The 21571-nt window shown below is 40.6% G+C and overlaps 1 protein-coding gene across 11 annotated transcripts in view; it reads left to right on the forward strand.

Annotated features, from left to right (window-relative positions):
• Window positions 1-21571, forward strand: part of FER (FER tyrosine kinase) — a 298017-nt gene that overhangs the window by 124281 nt on the left and 152165 nt on the right. For 10 of the 11 annotated variants that reach the window (XM_084778109.1, XM_084778105.1, XM_084778108.1 and 7 more), the window contains 2 exons: window positions 13643-13735; window positions 19487-19690. In XM_084778109.1, the coding sequence (XP_084634235.1) occupies window positions 13643-13735; window positions 19487-19690 (297 nt within the window). The remainder of the gene's footprint in view (window positions 1-13642; window positions 13736-19486; window positions 19691-21571) is intronic. The other variant, XR_014778442.1, reaches the window with a different exon arrangement.

Raw genomic sequence — 21571 nt, forward strand, 5'->3', positions numbered from 1 at the left:
TGGGCCTTGCTTACTGTCTCTGTTTTAGTACATGTGCTACCGAAGTGAGCACGCTTACTGTCTCAGAGGCTTAGGCTATTATTATCATGGTGGGATGCATAGTGGCAGGCATGGCGTTGTGGTGCTGGAGAAATAGCTGAGAGCTACATCTTTATCCACAGCAGAGAGAAGGAGAGACACCAAGCCTGGTGTGGGCTTTCAAACCCCAAAGCCCACCCCAATGACACGCTTGCTCCAACAAGGCCAGGCTCCTTTCAGTTAGGCCACATCTCCCAGTCCTTCCAGTACTCAAACAGTGCCACTCCCTAATGGCTAAGTGTTGACATATGTAACATACTATGGGAGACATTCTAATGCAAACCATGACAGCAGCTGTTCAAGGTTATGTAAGCATTCATGTGGAAGGCCCATGAAGAGTGTTTAGTCCTATCCTCATTGATTGAAAAATATTTACTAAGGGATATTCTTTTTTTTTTTTTTAAACAAGTCTACACTGTACCTTTTTCCTGTTTTTCACCATAAAAATCTTTATTTTTCGGGAGGCAGAGGCAGGCGGATCGCTGTGAGTTCGAGGCCAGCCTGGTCTACAAAGTAAGTCCAGGATTGCGAAGGCTACACAGAGAAACCCTGTCTTGAAAAACCAAAAAAAAACCAAAAAAACAAAAACAAAAACAAACAAACAAAAAAACAACCCCCCATCTTTATTTTTAATCTATATGTATGTGTGTATATCTATCTGTATGAGTTTATGTGCACCACATGCAAGCATGTTACCTTGGTGTCCAGAACAAGACATTGAATCCTTTGTATCTGGTTGTGGGTTATTGTGAGCTACCATCGTGGGGCTAAACTTGTGCTGTCTATGAGAACAGTGAGCTGTCTCACCTGCTGAGCCATTTCTTTAGTCCTCCTTTTCATTTTAAAGAAGTGGCAGAGAGCTGTTGGACTCTTGTTCCTCTTTAGTGAATTCATCAGCTCATGATCTTCCACTTCATGAGAAGAATGGGACCTTACTAGCTAAACTAAAATTTTTAGGATTAAATAAATGTGTGGGGGGGGGGGGAGGGGAGAAGGGAGGAGAGAAGGAAGGAGAGAGGGAGGGAAGGAGGGAGGGAGAGAGAGAATTTCATACATGAGTACTGTGTTTTTATTCTTTTCATCCCTTCTTCTCCTTTCACCTCCTTTTATGTTTTCCCTACTTCCTCTCAAATCCATGACTTCTTATTATTAGTGTCATGCACATACAGGTACATATATACAACATACTGATTCCATTTAGTGTTGTACCTGTGCACATGGGTTTGGTGTTGAGCCCTTGGGGTCAGATACCCTATCAGGGGCTCATTCCTGAAGAAAACTGATTCTGTCTCTCAGCAGCCATTGATTACCTATAGTTCTTCATCTAAGGATGAGATCCAGTGATAGTCCTCCCATCCATGCCGGAGGGTTGATGGGTGCCGTCATTCTGTCGGTCTTCTTTAACGTTGTGGAGATTTTGTTGGTGCAGCTTTTTTCTCATATCTAGAAGATACTATATAGAAGCAGAACGTATAGTCTTTCTACCATGTCTTCCAGAGTGTTCTTGGAAATGACCGTTACATGGTTTGTAGAAGTACTGCTTGGGATTGAGTGTTCCACAGTCCCCTTTTCTCTGCATTTTGACCAGTTGTGCGTCTCTGTGGTAGTCTCCATTTGCAAAAAGATACTTCTTTGATAGAGGATAGGAAATATATTTATCTGTGGGCAGAAGGGTAGTTCTTTAGAATACACTTAGAAATCAGATTGGGTTAGAAACATAGCAATAGTAGATTCCCACTCAGTTTAATGACCTCTCCAGCCATCAGTGGTTGACTTGGTTTACAGTCTCAGGCATGAATTCCCTCATGTTGAGTAGGTTCCAAGTCTATGTTGACAGTTGTGAGTTAACCTCCCCCCGCCCAGACACACCTATTGTACTTCTTAAAAGTCCTTTACAAGTTTCTTATTAACCAAAATGTATTACTGTGGTTCATAGTCTTCCCAGCTGGGTAGGATTACTGATTGCTATTTTCCCACAGCAGTGTGCGTAGTACTTTCCAACCTATAAGAACTAGTCCACAGGAAAGAGACCTCTAGATCAACTTCATCTTGTTTCTCTCATGGCAATAGGCTATAATCTTATCAGTCTTCTAGCCCCACACCACCAATGGAGGCTTTGAGGTTCTTATTAGTAGCCTATGGTTCCTGAGGAGAGCATCATCCCCTTGTGTGATGTAGCTATATCCTGTCTGACTGTCTGCTTATCCACCCACCCACCCACACACCCACACCCACATCTGTATTATATCTGATTTCTTTCCTTCTTTTTTTTATTTTTTATTTTTCCGAGAAAAGGTTTCTCTGTGTAGCCTTGGCTGTCCTAGACTCACTTTGTAGACCAGACTGGCCTCGAACTCACAGTGATCCACCTGCTTCTGCCTCCTTAGTACTGGGATTAAAGGCATGTTTTACCATGCCCGGCAAGTATATCTGTTTTCTTATTTACTTATTTATTATGTATACAGTGTTCTGCCTGCATGTACACTTGTTTGTACACCTGAAGAGGACACGAAATCTCATTATAGATGGTTGTGAGCCACAATGTGCTTGCTAGGAATTGAACTCAGGACTTTTGGAAGAGCAGCCAGTGCTCTTAATCTCTGAGCCATCTGTCCAGCCACTGTATCTGATTTCTAAACAAGCCTACAAACCAGTATGTTTCTTATGGCTTTCTCAAACATCCTTGCTGGCATTCATTTTTCTTTCTTCCTACTCCATCTGCCATCCCTCCCCCCATTTCTCCCTCTATAGCATTTGTGTCACACTGTCTGTCTTTTCAGAACTCCTCTCTTCCCTACTCCCATAGTTTCTTCCTGTTTCCCTGCCTCAAGCTACATTCTCAAATGTAGAGATTTGGAGGTATCTTGTATGTATATATGAAACCTATGCCTTTTAGTTTCATTAGGTCAGAGTGGCCAACAGTTGGCCTTGATTCCTGAGTAAATGGGCTTCTACAGAAAGTACCTATGTCCTGTGGGCTGCTGCATACGTTTTCTTCTAGGAGTTTCATTCACTGTTAAGCCATGTTGAGGTCATTGATACATTTAACACTGAGTTTTGTACAAGATTATTGTTGTGGGTGAGTTCCGTTCTTATAGATGTGTGCATAGAGGAGAAGGAGGAGGAGGAGAGGAAGGCCTCACTAGCTCTCCCAGAATGCCTTGCAACTCTTCCTCCTCCTGCCCCCGTGTCTCTAGTGTTGCAATTACATGGATAATGACTCTGTGTGCTGCCTGGCCTTTAATCCCTTACCATTAGTGAACAAAGACACAGTGACCTTGCAGTTGATTGTGATGTTGCTACATGGTTTCCTGGAATGACCAGGACCCCTGCTGAGGAAATTTGTCTTTGGGACTGTAGCATGTTGTTTGTTGTCAGTAACTTTTGAGTTAGAGATAAGTGTCTAAATATGGATAGGAAATGAAAGACAGATTGCATATACACACGCACAGACAAATACTTGACTTTTGTTGTATAGAAATTTTGGGAACAATATCCAGTTTTTCTGATTGGTTATAAGGGTGGTTTTTTTTAAAAGTATGGTTACAATGCCAGTGGTTGCTTTCTAGTACAAATGTGGAATGAAATGATTATTATTATTATTATTATTATTATTATTATTATTATTATTATTATTATTATTATTTTGTTAACTAACAGCTTCACACATTACTAGAAACTTGACCGAGAACAGAGATTCCTCTGTCAGGGCTGGGGAAGTCCGAAGCCTCATAGTGCAGTTCTGAGTTATTGGTCGCCACTGTCTCTGAGGGACCCTGCTCCTCCTCCTCTCTTAGTCTCTGGTGGCTGCTGGACTCCTTACTGTTCTTGGCCTCCTAGACGGAGCACTCCATTTTGTTTCTTCCACATAGCCTCACCGGCTTCTCTTCTTCTGTCTGTCATCTTCTGAGGGAGTTGACATTGGATAACTGCATTGTCCTAGGTAGGCCAGCATAGTCTCATCATGATATCTTTAACTCGGTTACATTTGTATCCTACCACCGTCAGCTGAGGCAGAGTCTGTCGCCTTAGCTGTGTGTCCTCAAATGATGTCCTCAGAGTGAAGACTGTTTGCTGAAGTTACAAGTTTTAGTTCTGCCTTAGTGAAGACAGACCCTGAGTATAACTCTTGTGCTGTTTCATGCGTAATGGCAGTGCGAGGTGACTGGTGGATGACTGGTCTTAGTAAATGCAAATGTAATTGGATATGGAGAGCTACAGAGACCACTGGTCATTCTTAATAACAGAAGTTAGGCAATGAGCTCCCGAATAATAGCTCTTAACAGTCTATCAGAGAGCTGAGCAAACAAAGAAACCTATATGAACCTGTTCAGAAGGAAGAAGCCTTTAATGAGAGAAAGAAGGTCTTTCTGCACTGCCATCCTGGATTGAGCTGTGTGAGTAGAGGAGCCCTCAGAGTGCGCAGCAGAATCTCCCCAGTGCCTTCCTCTTCCCTTCCCATCTCCTTAACCCTCTTTTGCTTTCTTCTTTTCCTTCTTTGTCTTTTCTTGAGGCAAAAATGCATTAGTTATTGTTCTGCTGCTGTGATACAACAGCATGACCAAGGCAGCGTATAGAAGGAAGGACTTACGTGACCTTGTGGACCTTGTAGCGCATGAGGCTGTGGGACCAGCTCCGTGGGTACTTGAGTCTGAAAGGCATCTCCTTAGTGATGGGAATCCGGGACTGCTCACTGATTCAGACTAAAACTGCAGCTACTCTGGATCCTGCTCTTGGGCAGCAAGAGCAGTAAATAGGTGTGCTCTTTTCCTAGGTAAATGTTGAATTCCGACTCCTGTTCCTTTATGCAAGTTTCCTGGCTATAATGCAAGATTACATGACATGCTAAAAAGACTTGTAGCTCATTATTTATAACATAGACAGACAAGAAATGACCCAGATAGCGAAATGACCAGATGGTGCTTTCAGTATAGCTCTTACAAAAGACCAAGGGATCCAGTACAAAAGATGGACAATGGGTATGAAAAGATGGAATATTTCAGCAGCAGTATGCTGCTATAAAAATAGCATCCTGGACAAGTCCATTAGAACCGAGAGTCGTTAGATGGGCTTGTTAATAATAGACCAGGCACAGAAGGAAAGAGCAGGGAGATGGAAGGCGTGCTGATCAAGGCAGAAGAACCATGGCAGCATAGAGCAGCGTTTGTGACCATCAGTCTATACTAGATGTCTAAGGCGTGAGGCTGTGACTGAGGAAGAGAAAGAGGGCTGATGGGCAGAGCAGCTGAGCAGCACCGGCCTGCTGTGCTTAGTACCTTCAAGCTGCGGGCTCACCTCTGTCTCCGTCTCTCTCCTTTACTCCCTCTCTCTCTTCCTCTCGCCATCTTTCCCTTTTCTATTCGTTCATTCTCTGCATGTGTGTGAGTAAGTGTGTGGTTATATTACTCATTGTATTCAACTAAAAAGTAGGGAAGAAAAACATCATGTGTAATGGAGACTTCTTACGGGGAACAATGAAGTTCATAAGACGGTACGCTATAAAAACCTACCTTAACATTGAATTTCACATTTAGTGAACCTACCTTCAGAAACGAAGCAAGTAACCTTTCACGCCAACCAGCATGCCTGTCATCAAGAAACAGAAAATAGTGCTGGTGAGGGTATGGAGCAATTGGAAGTTGGGTCTTCTTAAAGCAGCCTTATAAAGAGCATGCAGATCCCTGAAGGAATTGCTCCCCTGAGGCCGGCCTGCTGCAGCCCTCAGCCCCTGACCTTTTCTTTGTTCTAAGTTTGAGAAACCCTGCCACTGACAGATTTTTCTGACCCCTCATTCACTGGAATGATGTTTTTTTTTTTTTAACTCTTGTTGGAAAAACTAGTCTCCTGTTGAGTCTATGAGGCCTTAACATACTCTGTCTGTCCCTTCTGGAGTGGTCAACAGATTGCTTATCAATTTTCATTGTTTATTGTTTGTTTGTTTGTTTGGTGTCGACTAAATGTAGAGCCTCATGCATGGTAGACAAGTCCCCTACCACTGAGCTATATCCCAGCCTTAGTCATTGTGGAAAATAGTTTCTTAAAAACTTGAACATGTGGGATGCAGGTGCCAGAGAGAGTGTAATAGTTAAGAACATTCAGAGACCCTGGGTTTTGTTCCCAGCCTCTGTGTGGTGGTTTACAACTGCTTCTAACTAAGTTCAAGGAGAACTCATTCCAGTGGGCTCTTCTAGCTTCTGACTGCATGTGGTGCAGGTAAACTCAATCAGGCACACATATTTGTATAAAAATAAGTGAATAAATGTTTTTAAAAGTTAAACATACATGGGATTATAATTTCTGTTCTAAACATATAATTAAGAGAGTTAAAAACAGATATTGAAACAAGCACATGTGCACACATGTTTCAAGCACTTCTACTCAGGATAGTGAAAACAGTGGGAACAGACTGTACACATCTTTCATTGGTAGTAAAGATAAAATAATAACCACTAATATCCATGACCATTCAGTATGGTCAGGCAGAGAGGACATGGGCAAGACAGGAGCAGTGGAAGCTGTTGGAGAAGAAACACATGGACAGCATCTGCCAGGAATTTTGATGAGGTCATCTTTAGCTTAATTTTTAAAAATTTTCCTTTTTTCTTTCATTTGTTTTGGCGTGTTTATTCCCACCTGATGGAAACAGTTTGTTAAGAGGGGTAATGCGAGAGAGTAGTGGGCTGGCTGGTGTTAATAGGGAGCCCTCTTACCATATAGCACGGCCTACACAGTACGTCTGCTCGATATTCTGCTCTCCTTGTCTCATTGCTACTTAAGGAAAGTGGAGGAATTCACTGCTTTATTATTATGTGCCTTAGTTGTTTCAAAAACAAAATCTTGGTTATACTGAATCTAGAGAAGTTAATTCATAATAGTTATATTTATAAAAGAAAAGTCGTACAGAGCAAAGTCCATCCATCCTTGTGTTGTGTTGTGGGGCTGAGGTATTCCTCAGGAAGGGCCTTGAAATGCATCTGGTCCTTCAGGTCTTGTCTCCAGAGTATCTTGGGGGAAGGAGGCGTGAGAAGACCAAGCACAGGTGAGGTTTCTGGCAGGACATTCCTACGTGGCACTGCAGTGGTGAAGACTCAGTCCACCAGAGACAGCAGACCCTCATGCCAGCTGCTGACTTGTGAGGGACAGTGAGTGCTGTGTCACTCTGGGCTCAGCTAGTGGCTGTGGGGAGTCTGCACATGCAGTAGAGACAAGTGGCAATCTGTGTTTCTACCTTCTATCCATACTGTATATCCAAATTACTCTAAATGTAGTAGTCTTGAGTTATTACTATTTGAGCGATCTGCGCATTTGGGGAAGCACTCGAGAGCTTGAACTGTCTCTGGATGTTAGGAGGAAGGGAGCTTCTTGCAGCCACTTCTTGGCGTTTGTTCACCCAGGGGCATCATCTCACACGGTGTGGTGGACTCCAGAAAGTAAGAAAGCTGATCCATTACATTTCCCACCTTCGCTTTCAGGGCTCTGAGCATTATTTTACAAGGTCTTTCTGAAATCATCAGACTTTCTCTTTATATAGTTGTGGCTTAACTTAGTTTTGGGGATATGAAGATACTTGACTCAGTAAGTGAGCTGTGTTTCTTTAATTCATATTGTTAATGCGCAAGCAGCAGAGGACAGCATCGCTCTGAGTGCTTCCATGCCTCAGGGAAAACAGATCACTGACAGGTCATCCAGAGACCCTCTTAACACTTAAATTCTAAACCCCCGCTGAAACAAAATCTTGCATTTCCCGTTCTTCCAAGAAACTCAGCTTATGCAAGGAGGCTGAGTGATTCAAGTACATTCCTTTGAAAAGGTGTTCTAGTATGTACAGTGTGCCTTGCTTGCAGACTGCTGTGTGGTTTTAGTGTGTGTCATCACTCCCTACAGCAGCAGGAAAGCCATGTGGTGTGGCCTCTGACTTCACAAAGCCTTAGCCCTTTCCCTTTGTGCTTCTGCTTCACAGTGAGGAGTTATTTGAAGCCTCCAGGCTTATCACTAAGCATTAGGAAATGTGGGTATTGTTTCCCTTAGAGGTAGAAGGTATCAGTAATGGCTGATAACAGGTCAATTTATAATTAATATAAAGCAGTCTAGATTTATGTGTGTGTATACAGATGTATTAGATGCAGTTAGACATTATATTGATGGTGATTGATTTAAAAGGTAGGACTTTTAGCCAGGCAGTGGTGACTCACGCCCTTAATCCCAGCACGCAGGAGGCAGAGGCAGGCGGATCTCTGTGAGTTCAAGGCCAGCCTGGACTAGAGATCAAGTTCCAGGACAGCCAGAGCTGTTACACAGAGAAACTCTGTCTTGAAAAAAAACCAAAAAATAAAAAATAAAAAATAAAAAAATAAAATAAAAAGGTCAGACTTTTAATTTTTAAAAGTAGCCATTTACTTATTTGACATACAGTCAACAATGAAGTGTGTGTGTGTGTGTGTGTGTGTGTGTGTGTTAACTCAGGGCAAGTCAAGATCTGGTTGCATTTACTTATTTAATTTCACACTATGAAAAGCTATTCTTTTTTATTTTTAATTTTTTATTATTTTTCTTTTTTAACATATGCATTTATATTATTACACATGAATAAAATAAACTACATACAACAAGAAGAACCATGAGACAATCAGGAATTATATAAATGTTACATTCATAGTGATTTGGCTATTTGTATTTGGCAAACTTGAAGTAAACATCTTTCTTATTTTGTTGGGTCTAAAATTCTGAATGAAAATCAGTATCTATCATATCTCATCTCTATTAATTTAAAACATCTATCTTGATCTAAAAACATCTTAATCCCTAACCAACTAAGCATAATTGTAAGGCTAAACTATCTGGTCTTCAACCCCATTAGAGACTTGAGAAGGAATAAAACTTAATTACCTGAGTGAACTGGAAGTGCAGGTTAGCAGTTTAAAAAATAAGAGATGACTGAGACAATGCACTGCCTGAACAGTCACCCAACACTCTCTATAATGTTAGAGCATCATCTTCAGCCTTCTGGCCCAATGTTTCCGACAAATGTATTTGTGAGGCAGATGTATTGTGAGGACTTGCTTACCTTATCTTAGCAAAGTTCAGATGTTGACTCTGCCTGCGTCTAAGCTTACCCATTTTTAGGCAGAATTCTGTCTGTGGCAGGAACAAGGACATTTTGCCCAGTGGCTTGTTTGCCACATTTGAAGCCAGCTCCACAAGGAGGTTCTTCAATGCTCATCATCTTCTTTGAGGTAGGCTGGGTGTTGCCAGGAATTATCTCTGGGTTGCTTAACCATTTTCCCATTTTTTTTTTTTTTTTGGCCCTTTCAAAGGTATTATTTGCCCTAAATCAACCTGAAGAAACCTTAAGAGAATGACATCTCATTCCCTGTAAGGAGGGTTGGGTAGGTTTCGGTTCGCTCTCTTGGTCTACAGATGCTTATTTTCATTGGGAGTGGTTATAAGTTATTACTGGTTTTATACAGAGAGAAACCTAGGTTGGACTCAGGGATGTCTCTCTTTTCATTTGTCTTTCATAGATAACAAGATAGGAGGTAAAAAGAAAAAAGGGAGATAGAGAAATATAAAGGGAGGATAGAACAAAGGGTGGATTATTGAATCTACTCTTCAACTCAAGGCCTTAATTGTTACTCACAAATAGGGTTATTTTTAGTTCATTGGTATAGAATTGTGTATACAGATGCAAAGTAAGTGTAAATCTGATACACTGGTGTAGGACTCAAGTCTAAGATTGTTCACACACATTATATATATAGCATGTAATATCATGTAATATGAGGTACTGTACCCATCCAACTCAAGTATAGGACAACGTTTACTTCCAATACCTTGAAAGTGGGGCTGCAGCCTATTTAGGATAATTAAGTAATAGGAACTAATTTTTAGTTGAGCAAATCACGGTCATGTCAAATACTAGTCTAATTTTATCACAAGAATATATATCCTAGGTCTAACAGATAGATATGATTCTATAGATGGGAAGCTGATTCTACATGTGGAACTTGGCTGTCAGGGTGGTTTTTTCTCATCAGAATCTTCATAAAGTGAGGGTTTTTTTCATAGCGCTGCTTCTCCCTGCCTCCCTCCATTGCCTCTCCCTCCACTGGGAGGAGCTGGCACTTTGGCAGATGATCTGCGGCCCTGTCTTCTACGGAGCAAGCTCTCTACCTTGTCCTCACTTGAGGTGGGCAAATGAATGCTCTGCTACTCCCACCAGCAGCTTGGCACGTGCACACCTTGCAGTGTCTGATGGAAAGGAAGGGGGTTTCGCCTTTATTTTCTTTTAAACACCATCCTGTCAGTAGGTTCAGCACAGGCTGCTGTGTCGTAGGCGGACTGTACTTTAAAGCTTCACTGAATGTTATATAGACAAGAGCTTGGCAGATGGATTTGAGGGCCTAGTCCTAGAAATCAGGGCACCGGGTGAGCAGAAGCTGCCAGAATGTCTTGTCATCCTGTTTTTGTTTTGATTGCTCATCTATAAATTGTAAGGTGATATTGCAATGATTATTAGTATATTCCTAAATCTGTCTATGTAAACAGTGTCTTTAACCTTTAGAAAGCCCGCTTTCACCAGTCGTATGGAGCCTTGTAGTTTGTGACTTAATGTCAGCAAAGTGGGTTTTGAAATGATTTTCATCCCACATCTGTTTTACTTGTCAAGTAATTCTAACTCGTGATGTAACTCTAATATTACCCTTGAGGAAATGCTAAGGAGTTCTGATGAAAAGTTTTCTTTCCTAGAGTGGGGTACCCCAAGCATAACTAGAGGCAACTTATGAATACATATAATTATTTCATGCGTAAAAGATGTTTTCTAATACTTAAATTTTTCTGAATGTTACTTGTGTGCATTTGAATGCTTTTCCTGTGTAGTTTTCAGTTGTGTTTTTCTAGTACCTGCACACTAGAAGAATGCTTCCTCTAGTATATGAATGAAGAATGCTGCCCAGAGGAAAAGTGCACAGGCACAGTAGAAGTGCCTGCTGCTTTTTTGTGACACTGTCATCACAATACATGTGACAATAGCACTTTCATTGCATCTTTCTGTCAGTGGCTGTAGCAACAAAGTGACCTTTCCAGCTGCTCAGGGCAGATACCACTTTCCAGAAATGTCGGGTCCCAGCCTGCAGGAAAAATCGAATCAGGGTTCACCAGAAAGAGGGAGTGGGGATTGAAAGTAGGATACAGAGACACTAGAAATAACGAATCAAGTCAGGACATTTCTGATCAAGATTATTCACTTTATTGCCGACTAGCAGGAACATATATAGAGCAAGGTCAGTAGGATCTATTCTTATCTCACTCACCCTAGCCCCCGGGCAAGAATACAATAGCCTGAGTCACTCCCTGTAGAACTTTCTAGTTCTCTGAGTAGTTCCTTGTAAGAACTTCCTAGATCCTCTGGGTAGTTCCAAGTTGAGACTTCTCTACTTCTTTCAGAGGTAAACAGTCCAAGGATGGCCTAGAACACAAGACCTTGTGATGAGGTAAAGGTCAGCAACTCGAAGGTCACAGCATACAGCCTAAGCACAGGATTTCTGACATGGCAGAATTTGTCATGGGTCCCCACACAGAAAGGAAGAGGAGAAAAGGCAGCTTTCTCTGGGAATTAGGAAACCAGGTCATTAACGTGTTCTCCAGCCCATGTGCTCGCACTGGACACGGCCGTGCATGCTCGACTCCCCACTAGTGTCCTGGCTGTGGTCTCTCTTCCTTAAGTCATTGTTATTTCTGCAGACTTACAAAGCACCAGAAATCGATTTAAAGACCAACAACAAAACATACACGTACACACCATTTAATGGTGAAGATGACAGGCGTACTTTACCAAAGGTTGCTATATTCTTGTGTCTCAGTGCTCTTTTTCTCTCAGGCCTTGTAGCATGATTTAGAAAAACATACTTATGTCTCATGTTTGGGCTGAGGCTATAGAACAAATCCTCACATTCCTAAGGAGATCGCCATTAGGGGACCCTCCTTGGTACAGTGGGAATAATGTGTTTCTCTAAGTGAATATTACATAAAATAAATGTATGTTCAAAGGTCCAGCCTCTACTCACTTGCAAGTCTAAGCAAGGTTTGTGTAAGTTTTTCAGTCTTATATATGGTCAAATAGTGATTTACCTGAAATCCTAAGCTAGCACAGTCATGTTGACCAAGGACATAGTCTTCTATTAGAAGATTATCCTACGCTGTTTCAGATGATTAATATTCACATGCTTATAGCTTGTTACAACTCCTGGCTTGCTGCTCTTAGAAGAAGTAAAAGCAGTGAGGAGGGTACGTGGAGAGGGACACAGTGAGGTTCAGAAACTATAGGGTTCACTACTCGGCAGGCCCTGGAGGTGAGAGGTAACAGTGAGCTTCCCTGCTGACAGGAAACAGCAGAGCTGCTGCACCCTCTGGCCAGCTGCTGAAACATGATGCAATCCTGGGCTGCAAGCAGTCCCTCCACACAGACCCATGCACTCTTCCCAACCTGGCCTACACCTTCTAGCTCTCATTTTCCTTCTTTTAAGTCTTGCTTGCTATACTTGCTCTGTTTGCAATGGTAAAGTGGATCTGAAGATTTGAAAATTTAGAAGTGATTTCTCTGTTGTAATATATGATAGTCAGAAATATACGTGGAAAGAGACGTGCAGGCTGCTTGGCTTCTGAGAGCCCTCCACTCTTCCCAGCTGCTTTACTTGACCCCCACTTCCCTGTCCCCCCCTTCCCTGTGATCCCCCCTTCCCTGTGATCCTCCCTTCCCTGTGGCCCTCGTTCCCTGTGATCCTCCCTTCCCTGTGATCCCCCCTTCCCTGTCCCCCCCTTCCCTGTGATCCCCCCTTCCCTGTGATCCTCCCTTCCCTGTGGCCCTCGTTCCCTGTGATCCTCCCTTCCCTGTGATCCCCCCTTCCCTGTGGCCCTCGTTCCCTGTGATCCTCCCTTCCCTGTGGCCCCCCTTCCCTGTGGCCCCCCTTCCCTGTGGCCCCCCTTCCCTGTGGCCCCCCCTTCCCTGTGGCCCTCCCTTCCCTGTGATCCTCCCTTCCCTGTGGCCCCCTTCCCTGTGGCCCTCCCTTCCCTGTGGCCCTCCCTTCCCTGTGGCCCCCCTTCCCTGTGGCCCTCCCTTCCCTGTGGCCCTCCCTTCCCCATGGCCCTCATGATCAGGTGAGTCCTTCGGAGACTTACCTCAGGTAACAGAATTCACATCCTTACAACATGATTTATGTGGTTCTATTCTTTACTATTTTTTTGTAGTTGATCATTTACAACTGTGTTTTTAGAGTCTGCATGCATGCTGCTTGCTTAGAGCTTATGTCTCTTTCTTTCTGTACCTATTATTTAATAATTAATTGCTTTTCTTTGACTTTCCTTCATCTATGTGAATATCCTTATTTTTTTTCCAAGTGAAGACACATATTGAGGGACCAGAGAGAATGCTATGCACTTACATGTGTTATGTTGTGAAGCTTACATGTGACATAGTTAGAAAACTGAGCTATGACCCAATCCCGAGTATTAAAGTATAAACACTCAGCAGCGTGCTGCTACTGATGGCTGCTTCTTATCCTCCCAGGAGAGAAAGGAGAGGCTGTCCAAGTTTGAGTCTATTCGTCATTCAATCGCTGGAATAATCAGGTCTCCAAAGTCAGCACTGGGCTCTTCAACGGTAAGTGTGACTGTGTGCTGGCTCACAGGGATCGCTGCCTCGCTTCCTCAGGTTGTATGTTTATGCTCACAAGCAGAAAAGCTGGACCAGACTCAGCTTCCTGTGTGTGTGGGACTCTTTACATATGAGTGTAGTATACCTCCAGGCAACATTTTTACAGGAAGGGTGAAAGTAGCCTTTTTGCAATGGATCTCCTTTATTGTCTATGGACATCCTGGGCCACCATTGTGTGCTGGCAACCGAGGGTAGTATCGACCCATTTATACACACATTTTCTATACATAATCCATTGTTGTAAAATTTACTAGGCACAGTAAGATATTAGCTGTATTAAGTATTGATAAAATAGAACAGTTCCCAACTCAGCCTGTCATGAAGGCTTTCTCAAAATATTGTACCATTCTAACTTCTGATGAAGATGTGACGGGAAATGAATCCATGCTGTGATGGGTAACTGAAGTTGCTACGGTAAACATGGGTAAAAGGAACAGCATATTACAGATTTTTTGTATTGCAGGTATATAATTTTGGGCATTTCATGTATTTGAAACCTTACTAGAGAAATAGTATAAACAGGGAAACAACACTTTTGTAATAGCTATGACTGTGTGTGTTCTTAAAATGTGTTAGTGTGTATTTCCATTGTAAAGAACATTTGATAGTAAAAGTAACCTGTTGGCTTGATTGTCAACATTTTAGCATGGTTCACCACGATGGAGCACAGTAGAATATGAGTCACTCCTTTAACTTCCGTGTGTTCAAGCACGAAGTGCCCAAGCAGCCACTTGGAGCTGTCCTCTCGCGTTAAGTGCAGTCCTCTCCCTCCCTAGAATACGCTGACAGAGGCCCCGAGTTTTAATGCGAATGTGATTGTTGCACACAATAACCCTGGGAATCTAAAATTGAATAGCTATTTAAAGATGACTTAATCATAACTTTAATTTTTCATTATGGTAGATGTTGTTTCTTATACAGAAAAGCCTTTTATGAATTTGTCACATCTGTGATGGACTTCACAGAACACAAAGTTTATGTTTTCACATGCATGCCAAGAAGTCTCAGTGTGTTCGCCATGTTGCACAACCATAATTACCATAGGATGCTGGAGTGGTTTAGCCTCTAGAAAAGTGCTCCACACGTCTTAGAAGATAGCCTCAGCTCCTGACATTTGCTATCCTGTGACTATGCTTCTCGCTGGACCTATCAGATACATAGCATCATATAGCGACAGGCTTTCTATGTTTACTTTTCTTCTCTTTTAAACTTTATTCATGTTATACTATGTGGCATGGTCTTTTTAAGGCTGCATATTCATATTATTTCATTGCATAGATTTTTCACATTGTTTGCCTGTTCATCGTCTGATAAAACTTTAGTTTTAACTTCATATGATATCAAATCAGCATAAACTTTTCTAATAAAACTTTTTACTTTTGGCCTTGTATGAAGAATGATACTGTTAACATTTTTTATATTTTTCTGTGAATATGCATTCATTTTTCTTTTCTCTTTACCTAGAAGTGGAATTACTGGGTCATACAGTAGTTCTAACTTTATGTTTTTAAGGGGGCTGGTTTCCGTACTGGCAGCAATATTTGCATTTCTAACAGCAGTATATATCTGAATGTTACTATTTTCTCATATCATCTTCAGTACTGTTTTTCTGGTTATGTGTTTTGCTGTTAATTTATTTTGAATATTCTTTTTTGGGTTTTCAAGACAGGGCTTCTCTGCATGTAGCCTCAGCTTCATTTTGTTTTTATTGTTGTTTTCATTGTAAGCATCCAGTGATTGTGGTTTGACACTGCCTTTTTTACTTGGAATTTTTAGTGACTAATAATATTATGAGTTCTTCATGTGCCAATTGTCTACTTATGTTCTCTTTAGAGATGGTTTCCTTTATAATGTTTGCATGCTTAACATGTTTTGTGTATTTTCTGAGGTCCTGCTGATGGAACCCAGGTTTCATGCATGCTAGCTAAGCACTCTACCAGTAAATTATGCCCTCAGCAATAAGCTTCATTTTTTTTAAAGATGTTGAGTTGTATGAGTTTTTAACGGTGTTTTGGGGAAAACAAGTCTCTTATCATATGTGTAGTCTACAAAGTGGGTTTTCTTAGCCTGTAAGTTTGCCATTCTTTTTTCTTGATAGTGTCACACCCAGTAACTAATTTTGATGAAAAAAACTATTACTCTTGTGATTTTGATGCCATGTATGAAGAGCGTTATGCAGCTCAAGATGATAGCAAAAACTTGCCTTGTTTCTTCCTCAGATTCACATGTGACTTATGTGTTTGCCTTGGAATGCAGAGAGGTCTGCATTCATCTCTCTCTACCTGGAGGCACCCCTGCTTAAGATATTTATAAATCAGCAACTATGAACTCTATTTCTTTATATAAAATTTGAGTTTTAATGTTTAATTTTAGCTAAAGAAAAGCAAATACACATGTGCGCATGCGCGCATGCACACACACATGCACACACACACACACACACACACACACACACACACACACACACGAAATGAGTTGCAATTGCGTTCTTCACTGCCATACCTATAGTCTGCATGTTTTCAACTGAATGGCTAAATTGTGGTGATGCAGAGGGTCCAAGGTATATTGTGTCTGGTACATCAGATGTTACTATCCGTTGCTGGGCTTAGGGTCACAGTAGGTCGGATCCAAACAAGTGCTCTTTAGCACAGGATGGGAGCCACGTAACACCTCATTAGTGTCCCAGAGCCTGGAAGCAGCTCCATGTCAGAAAGCTGTCACTTTGCATTGAGAACTGTCCCCAGGCTCTGCTTCTAAAGGCAGACAGAGGTGTTGGGCAGCATTAGTTGCACACCTTGAAAGTGTCCTGGCAATCATTATGGTTCATTTGGGTTGGAAAGCTTTCAAATCATATTAAAGTTACCAAGACCTGGTCCAGCCGTGTCAGGAGTGCCTTTCTTTTCTGAAGGCTCTTTTTGTATAGACTTGCTGCAGCGCCTGGCTGAGCAATCTCATGTTCCGTGTCTTAGCACTCGTGAGCTGGTTTTACTGATCTGGGTGCTATATGATGTCCCTCTAAGTGTAGTACTCTTGGAAAACATCCTTTAAATTGGGCTCATATAAATCCTGATCCACATTATTGGTCTTTCATCCAAATAAAGACTAAAAGTTTTAAATTAGTCTTCTATTACTCTTAAGGTCATAATTTACCCCCTTTTCAGTTTTAAAGTGTTAAAAAGAAAGTAGCAAGGAGCTATAAATGTTTTGTGTTGTATCACAGCCATATGCTAATGTCTTCCACATAGCCATGTTAAGAAACATCATATTTATTCTCTCAGTTGCAAATTTCGAATGACTTGTATTACACATAATTTTCAAGAAGGGCTTATTAAGGTTAATTTTGTACAGTTTTTATTGTAGGAGACCAAATCTGTTTTTTTTTTCATGTGTTTGTTCAAAATATAGGCTGTTGAAAATAAGAAACAGATTATTTCACACTTCCTGTGTTCTATACTGAAATTTGGTTACATAGTGATTATTGCAATGTTCTCCTCACAATTTTAGTTGAAATGTGTGATATAAAATTACCAGAGACTGCAGTTTAACTGATGAAAATGTGCTGTCATTAATATTCGGGCACATTTTCTAAATAAAATGTTTATTTTCTTAAACACAAAAGACAAAATACAAAACTGACAAATATTCTTTCAGGATGATTTCCTTCTCAAACATACTTTATCTTCAAATCTATCCATAACTCCTGCCATATTAGTTGAACTTTGTGTATGAAACTCTGTGTTTTAAAGCTTGGAAACTTCATGTTCCAGACTTGCAGAGTTTTCCATACTCTTCCAGGTCTAGGAAAATGGCGGTTATGATGGGGGTTGGTTAGCAGGGAGAACAGGCCCTGGCGTCCTTGCTTGCGCCACCCCTCTGCCTCGAAGCCCTTTGAGAACGACGTTACGTGAATTCCTCATGTTTGCGCACTTTGCTGTTGAAGAGGCTTAGAAATAGATTTCTACTAAAGTAAAAACTTGGACTAACATATTTAGATACATTGTGATAAATGTGGAAAAGATACTCAATTTTTCTGATTACCTTCTTGAAAAATTATCAGCTCCTGGTATCAGTTCACAAAGAACATTGGGCGGGTTTCACATTCACACTTAAACGCAATGTTTATTGTCTTGTTTACTGGTAGTTGGTGTGTTGTGTTTTATTGCTTTCATTATTGTCAGCACTAAAGGAAAAAAGGCTTAGAACACAATTGCCTCAAAAACTGTCATGCCATGTTAGATTTAAAAAATGTAGGTATCATAAACGGGAGAACAACCATGAAAACGTGTAATATCCTTGAGTCCTGTGTGGGACATTGTCTTTTTATCCCCAATAAGATACATCTTGCATAATGGCGTGTTGGACTTGGGCTAGTGTGTTCTGGACCTCTGCAGTGGTACAGATCTGAAGGCTGTCTTCACACTGGCTTTCGTTTACTACCTAGTTACCATCAGGTTTGTAATGCAAGCCTCTAAGTCCTCATACATGGATGTGTGTGGGCTTGCCTCTTATGTATTGTGTTTGCCACTTTCTTTCACTGTACAAAGTGCTGGGATCAGTGGCTGCTGAGGCCGAAAGGCTTAGTTTGGCTCCTTGGTGAAAATACAGACCCAGCTCTCGCCAGCCATGAAGGAGTGGGGAGTCCGTTCCAAGGCTCTGCCGCCAGACGGGCCAACTTCTTCCTCTCCATCCACCGTAGCCTGAGGATGGAGAATTCAACGCAGGGCTTTTGCAAGACATTTTAGGTCCAAACTATAACTTTCCTATTAATCCTGATTATTTCTAATTTATAATTTATTTTCATGAAGATTATCAATGCTACATTCTGAGAACCATAATGTTTTGTGTAAAATATTATACTTTACCCATAAACTATTCTAACAGTATGGGGCAGTTTAGTTCCTGTGGCTGAATAAGACACAACAAAACTGTACTCACCACATGTAGGCTTTCCGCTACCATCAGTTTCAGGTATTTTAAGACATTGTAGCCAGCTCTTACATACTTCTGCTACTTGGTATGAACACATGTCCCTCTAAAATAATAGATGACTTGCTTTTCTTTCTGTGCTCATGGCTCATAATAGTCTTCCCCATGTGTTGTGTTTGCATGCTGCTGCGTTTCTTTGATGTTATTTCTCCTAGGGTTTTATCTACCATTGTTTTGCAAAACCAAGACAGGCCACAGGGCAGAGCAATGGCTCAGCAGACGTGAGGAGAGGAGAGGGTGAGAATATGGCTATTGAGGCAGCTTCAGGTCGGGCTGAGACCTGTCCCACCTGCTCTCATGCACAGTGCGCAGTGTGTGTGTCCAGAGGTAATCAGCACAATCAAAGAACAGGTTTAGTGTGCTTGTGATAAATTTCTCTGAAAATATTTTTTTCATAATTTTTCTGGCTGATGATTCTAATAATTATATTTATTTTGTAATAAGGGTACAAGACTAGGGACTATTAAACTTAAGTGCTAATGCCCCTATGCATGATGGGAAAAAGTATCAAAAGATAAGTATTTGTGTTAAACTTTAGCCCTGGTACTTCAGGGAACATTTTCTTTTGTAATTGTGAAAATGCCAGATTTATCATTTAATTTTTAATTGTCTAATGAAGCATATGTAAGAAGTATTTATACTTGCAATGAATTTTACCAGAGAAAAATAAGGTTTTTTTTTCCTAACTTAGTTTCTAAAATGCTCTTTTAGTTCTCTGACATGATCTCTGTGGGTGAGAAGCCCCTGGCGGAGCATGACTGGTACCACGGAGCTATCCCCAGAATAGAAGCACAAGAGCTGCTCAAGCAGCAAGGAGACTTCCTGGTGCGAGAGAGCCATGGGAAACCTGGTGAATATGTCCTTTCTGTATATTCTGACGGACAGAGGAGACACTTTATCATACAATTTGTTGATGTACGTTTCCAGTCTGGTTCATATGTATATATTGATGTAGTCCATTGTGGGAGACTTGTAATATAGTGATGAATGGTTTATGGGAGGAGCTTGCCACACTATTAATTTAACATTAATTTTTCCTTCATTCCATAAACATAATGTTCTAAAACTGACTGAAGTATTATATCTTAATGAGAAAATACCATATTTAAAAGTTAATAAAATTAAATTTGAATGGAATTTTAGTTAAATTTGAGTACTAAAATATTTTAAGTTAGAAACAAAAGTAATATAAATACCATGTATATTTTCTTCCTATAGTAAAACTTAAGCTTATGGAATTTTGAGGGTATCTCTTTAGCTACTTTCAAACTATGTTCTATTTTGTTGAATAGTATTAATGAAATTTTTGAGTTCATAAGTGGCAAATTTATGTTATGATTTATTATTATTGACCATTTTCTGTTTTTCTATAACACTTCCTTAACATTAGTAAGCAATAGAAAATAACAAATATAAACAACACATTTACATTATTAACTCTAAGGCTAGTTTATCTTTGTAAATTAAAATTTAAAGTACTTCATTTTAATAAGTTATGACCATTATGTGTGTTTGTGATATGTGTGGGGAGGGGCTGGTGCTGCTTTGCACATGCATGGAGGTCAGATGACAACCTGCTGGTGCCATTTCTCCCCTTCTAACCCTGTGGGTTCCAGGGAATCAAACACAGGTCACTAGGCTTTTGCAGCAAGTATATTTACCCAGTGAGCCGTCTTGTAGGCCCCAGGTATTGCTCAGCCACTCCCTGGTAGATTGTCTTTGTTAAGCATTAAATACATGGGTAGCAATTTTGACAATTTTGCTTTTACTAATTTAGAAATTTATAGTGACAATGTTTTGGCAAATGGAAGAATTGTTGCCTGAATTTGTTATTTTTCACCCCATCATTTCAAATGGGTTACATTTGAGAAATACAGTTTATATCCAAGCACAAGGGTAATACTAATTACCTTACATAAAGATTAAGCCACAGTCATAAGCAGAACCTGTAGGACTTTAGGAACTTATAACTTGTATACATGTCAATTTGAACTAAGGGTTCACTGATTGAGCCAAAAAAAAAAAAAATCAGAGCAATGAGAAATTAAAACTAAAATGATACATATTTTAAAATACAACTAATAAAAATCTTCATAGAATGGCATTGTTTATTCTCTTGTTCATTCATTAATTCATTCATTTATTCAGAAAACATTTATTGATTATTATGTTAAGCCTAAACATATGAACCAGAACAACACAAAAGTAGCACAAGTTTAGAGGTGGTGAAATTGAGTGGTTAGTTAAAAAGCTATTAATAAATGTTAAGGGAAAGATAGAATTTAATATAGTAATAGCAACAACCAACATTCTTCAGTGACCAGATAATCTAACCAGAAAAATCGGCAGAGGAACGTGAGAGTAACCAGTGTACTGGACACAACAGGCCTGAGACTCAGCACTCTGCTCACCTGCTCACTGAGAGTTTTCCAGGCAGATGGACACAGAGAACGTCTTTAACAACTAAAGAGCAAAGTGGCTTTTCTGACACTGTGAGGGAAGCTAGAAATCAACACCAGGAAGCCCCGGGACACAGCATTAGACACGTGGAAATGGAACATTGTCTTGAGGAAACACGTCAACTGAAGGCATTAAATGGGAAATGTAAATTTCAGTAAAATTTATAGAATATGGCAAATGGCATTCTCAAATGGAAATCCTCAGCAACCAGCACCAACATTAAAAAAGCAATAGCTTAAACAATTGAGTTGTAATCTGAATAAATTAATTTTTAAAAAGCAATAGCAAAATTTCAGCTGAAGACCTTGCTGTACTTTTTTTTAACTTACACTTTTT

Source organism: Acomys minous, assembly GCF_964271855.1.
Source record: "Acomys minous genome assembly, chromosome: 4".
Taxonomy (NCBI): domain Eukaryota; kingdom Metazoa; phylum Chordata; class Mammalia; order Rodentia; family Muridae; genus Acomys; species Acomys minous.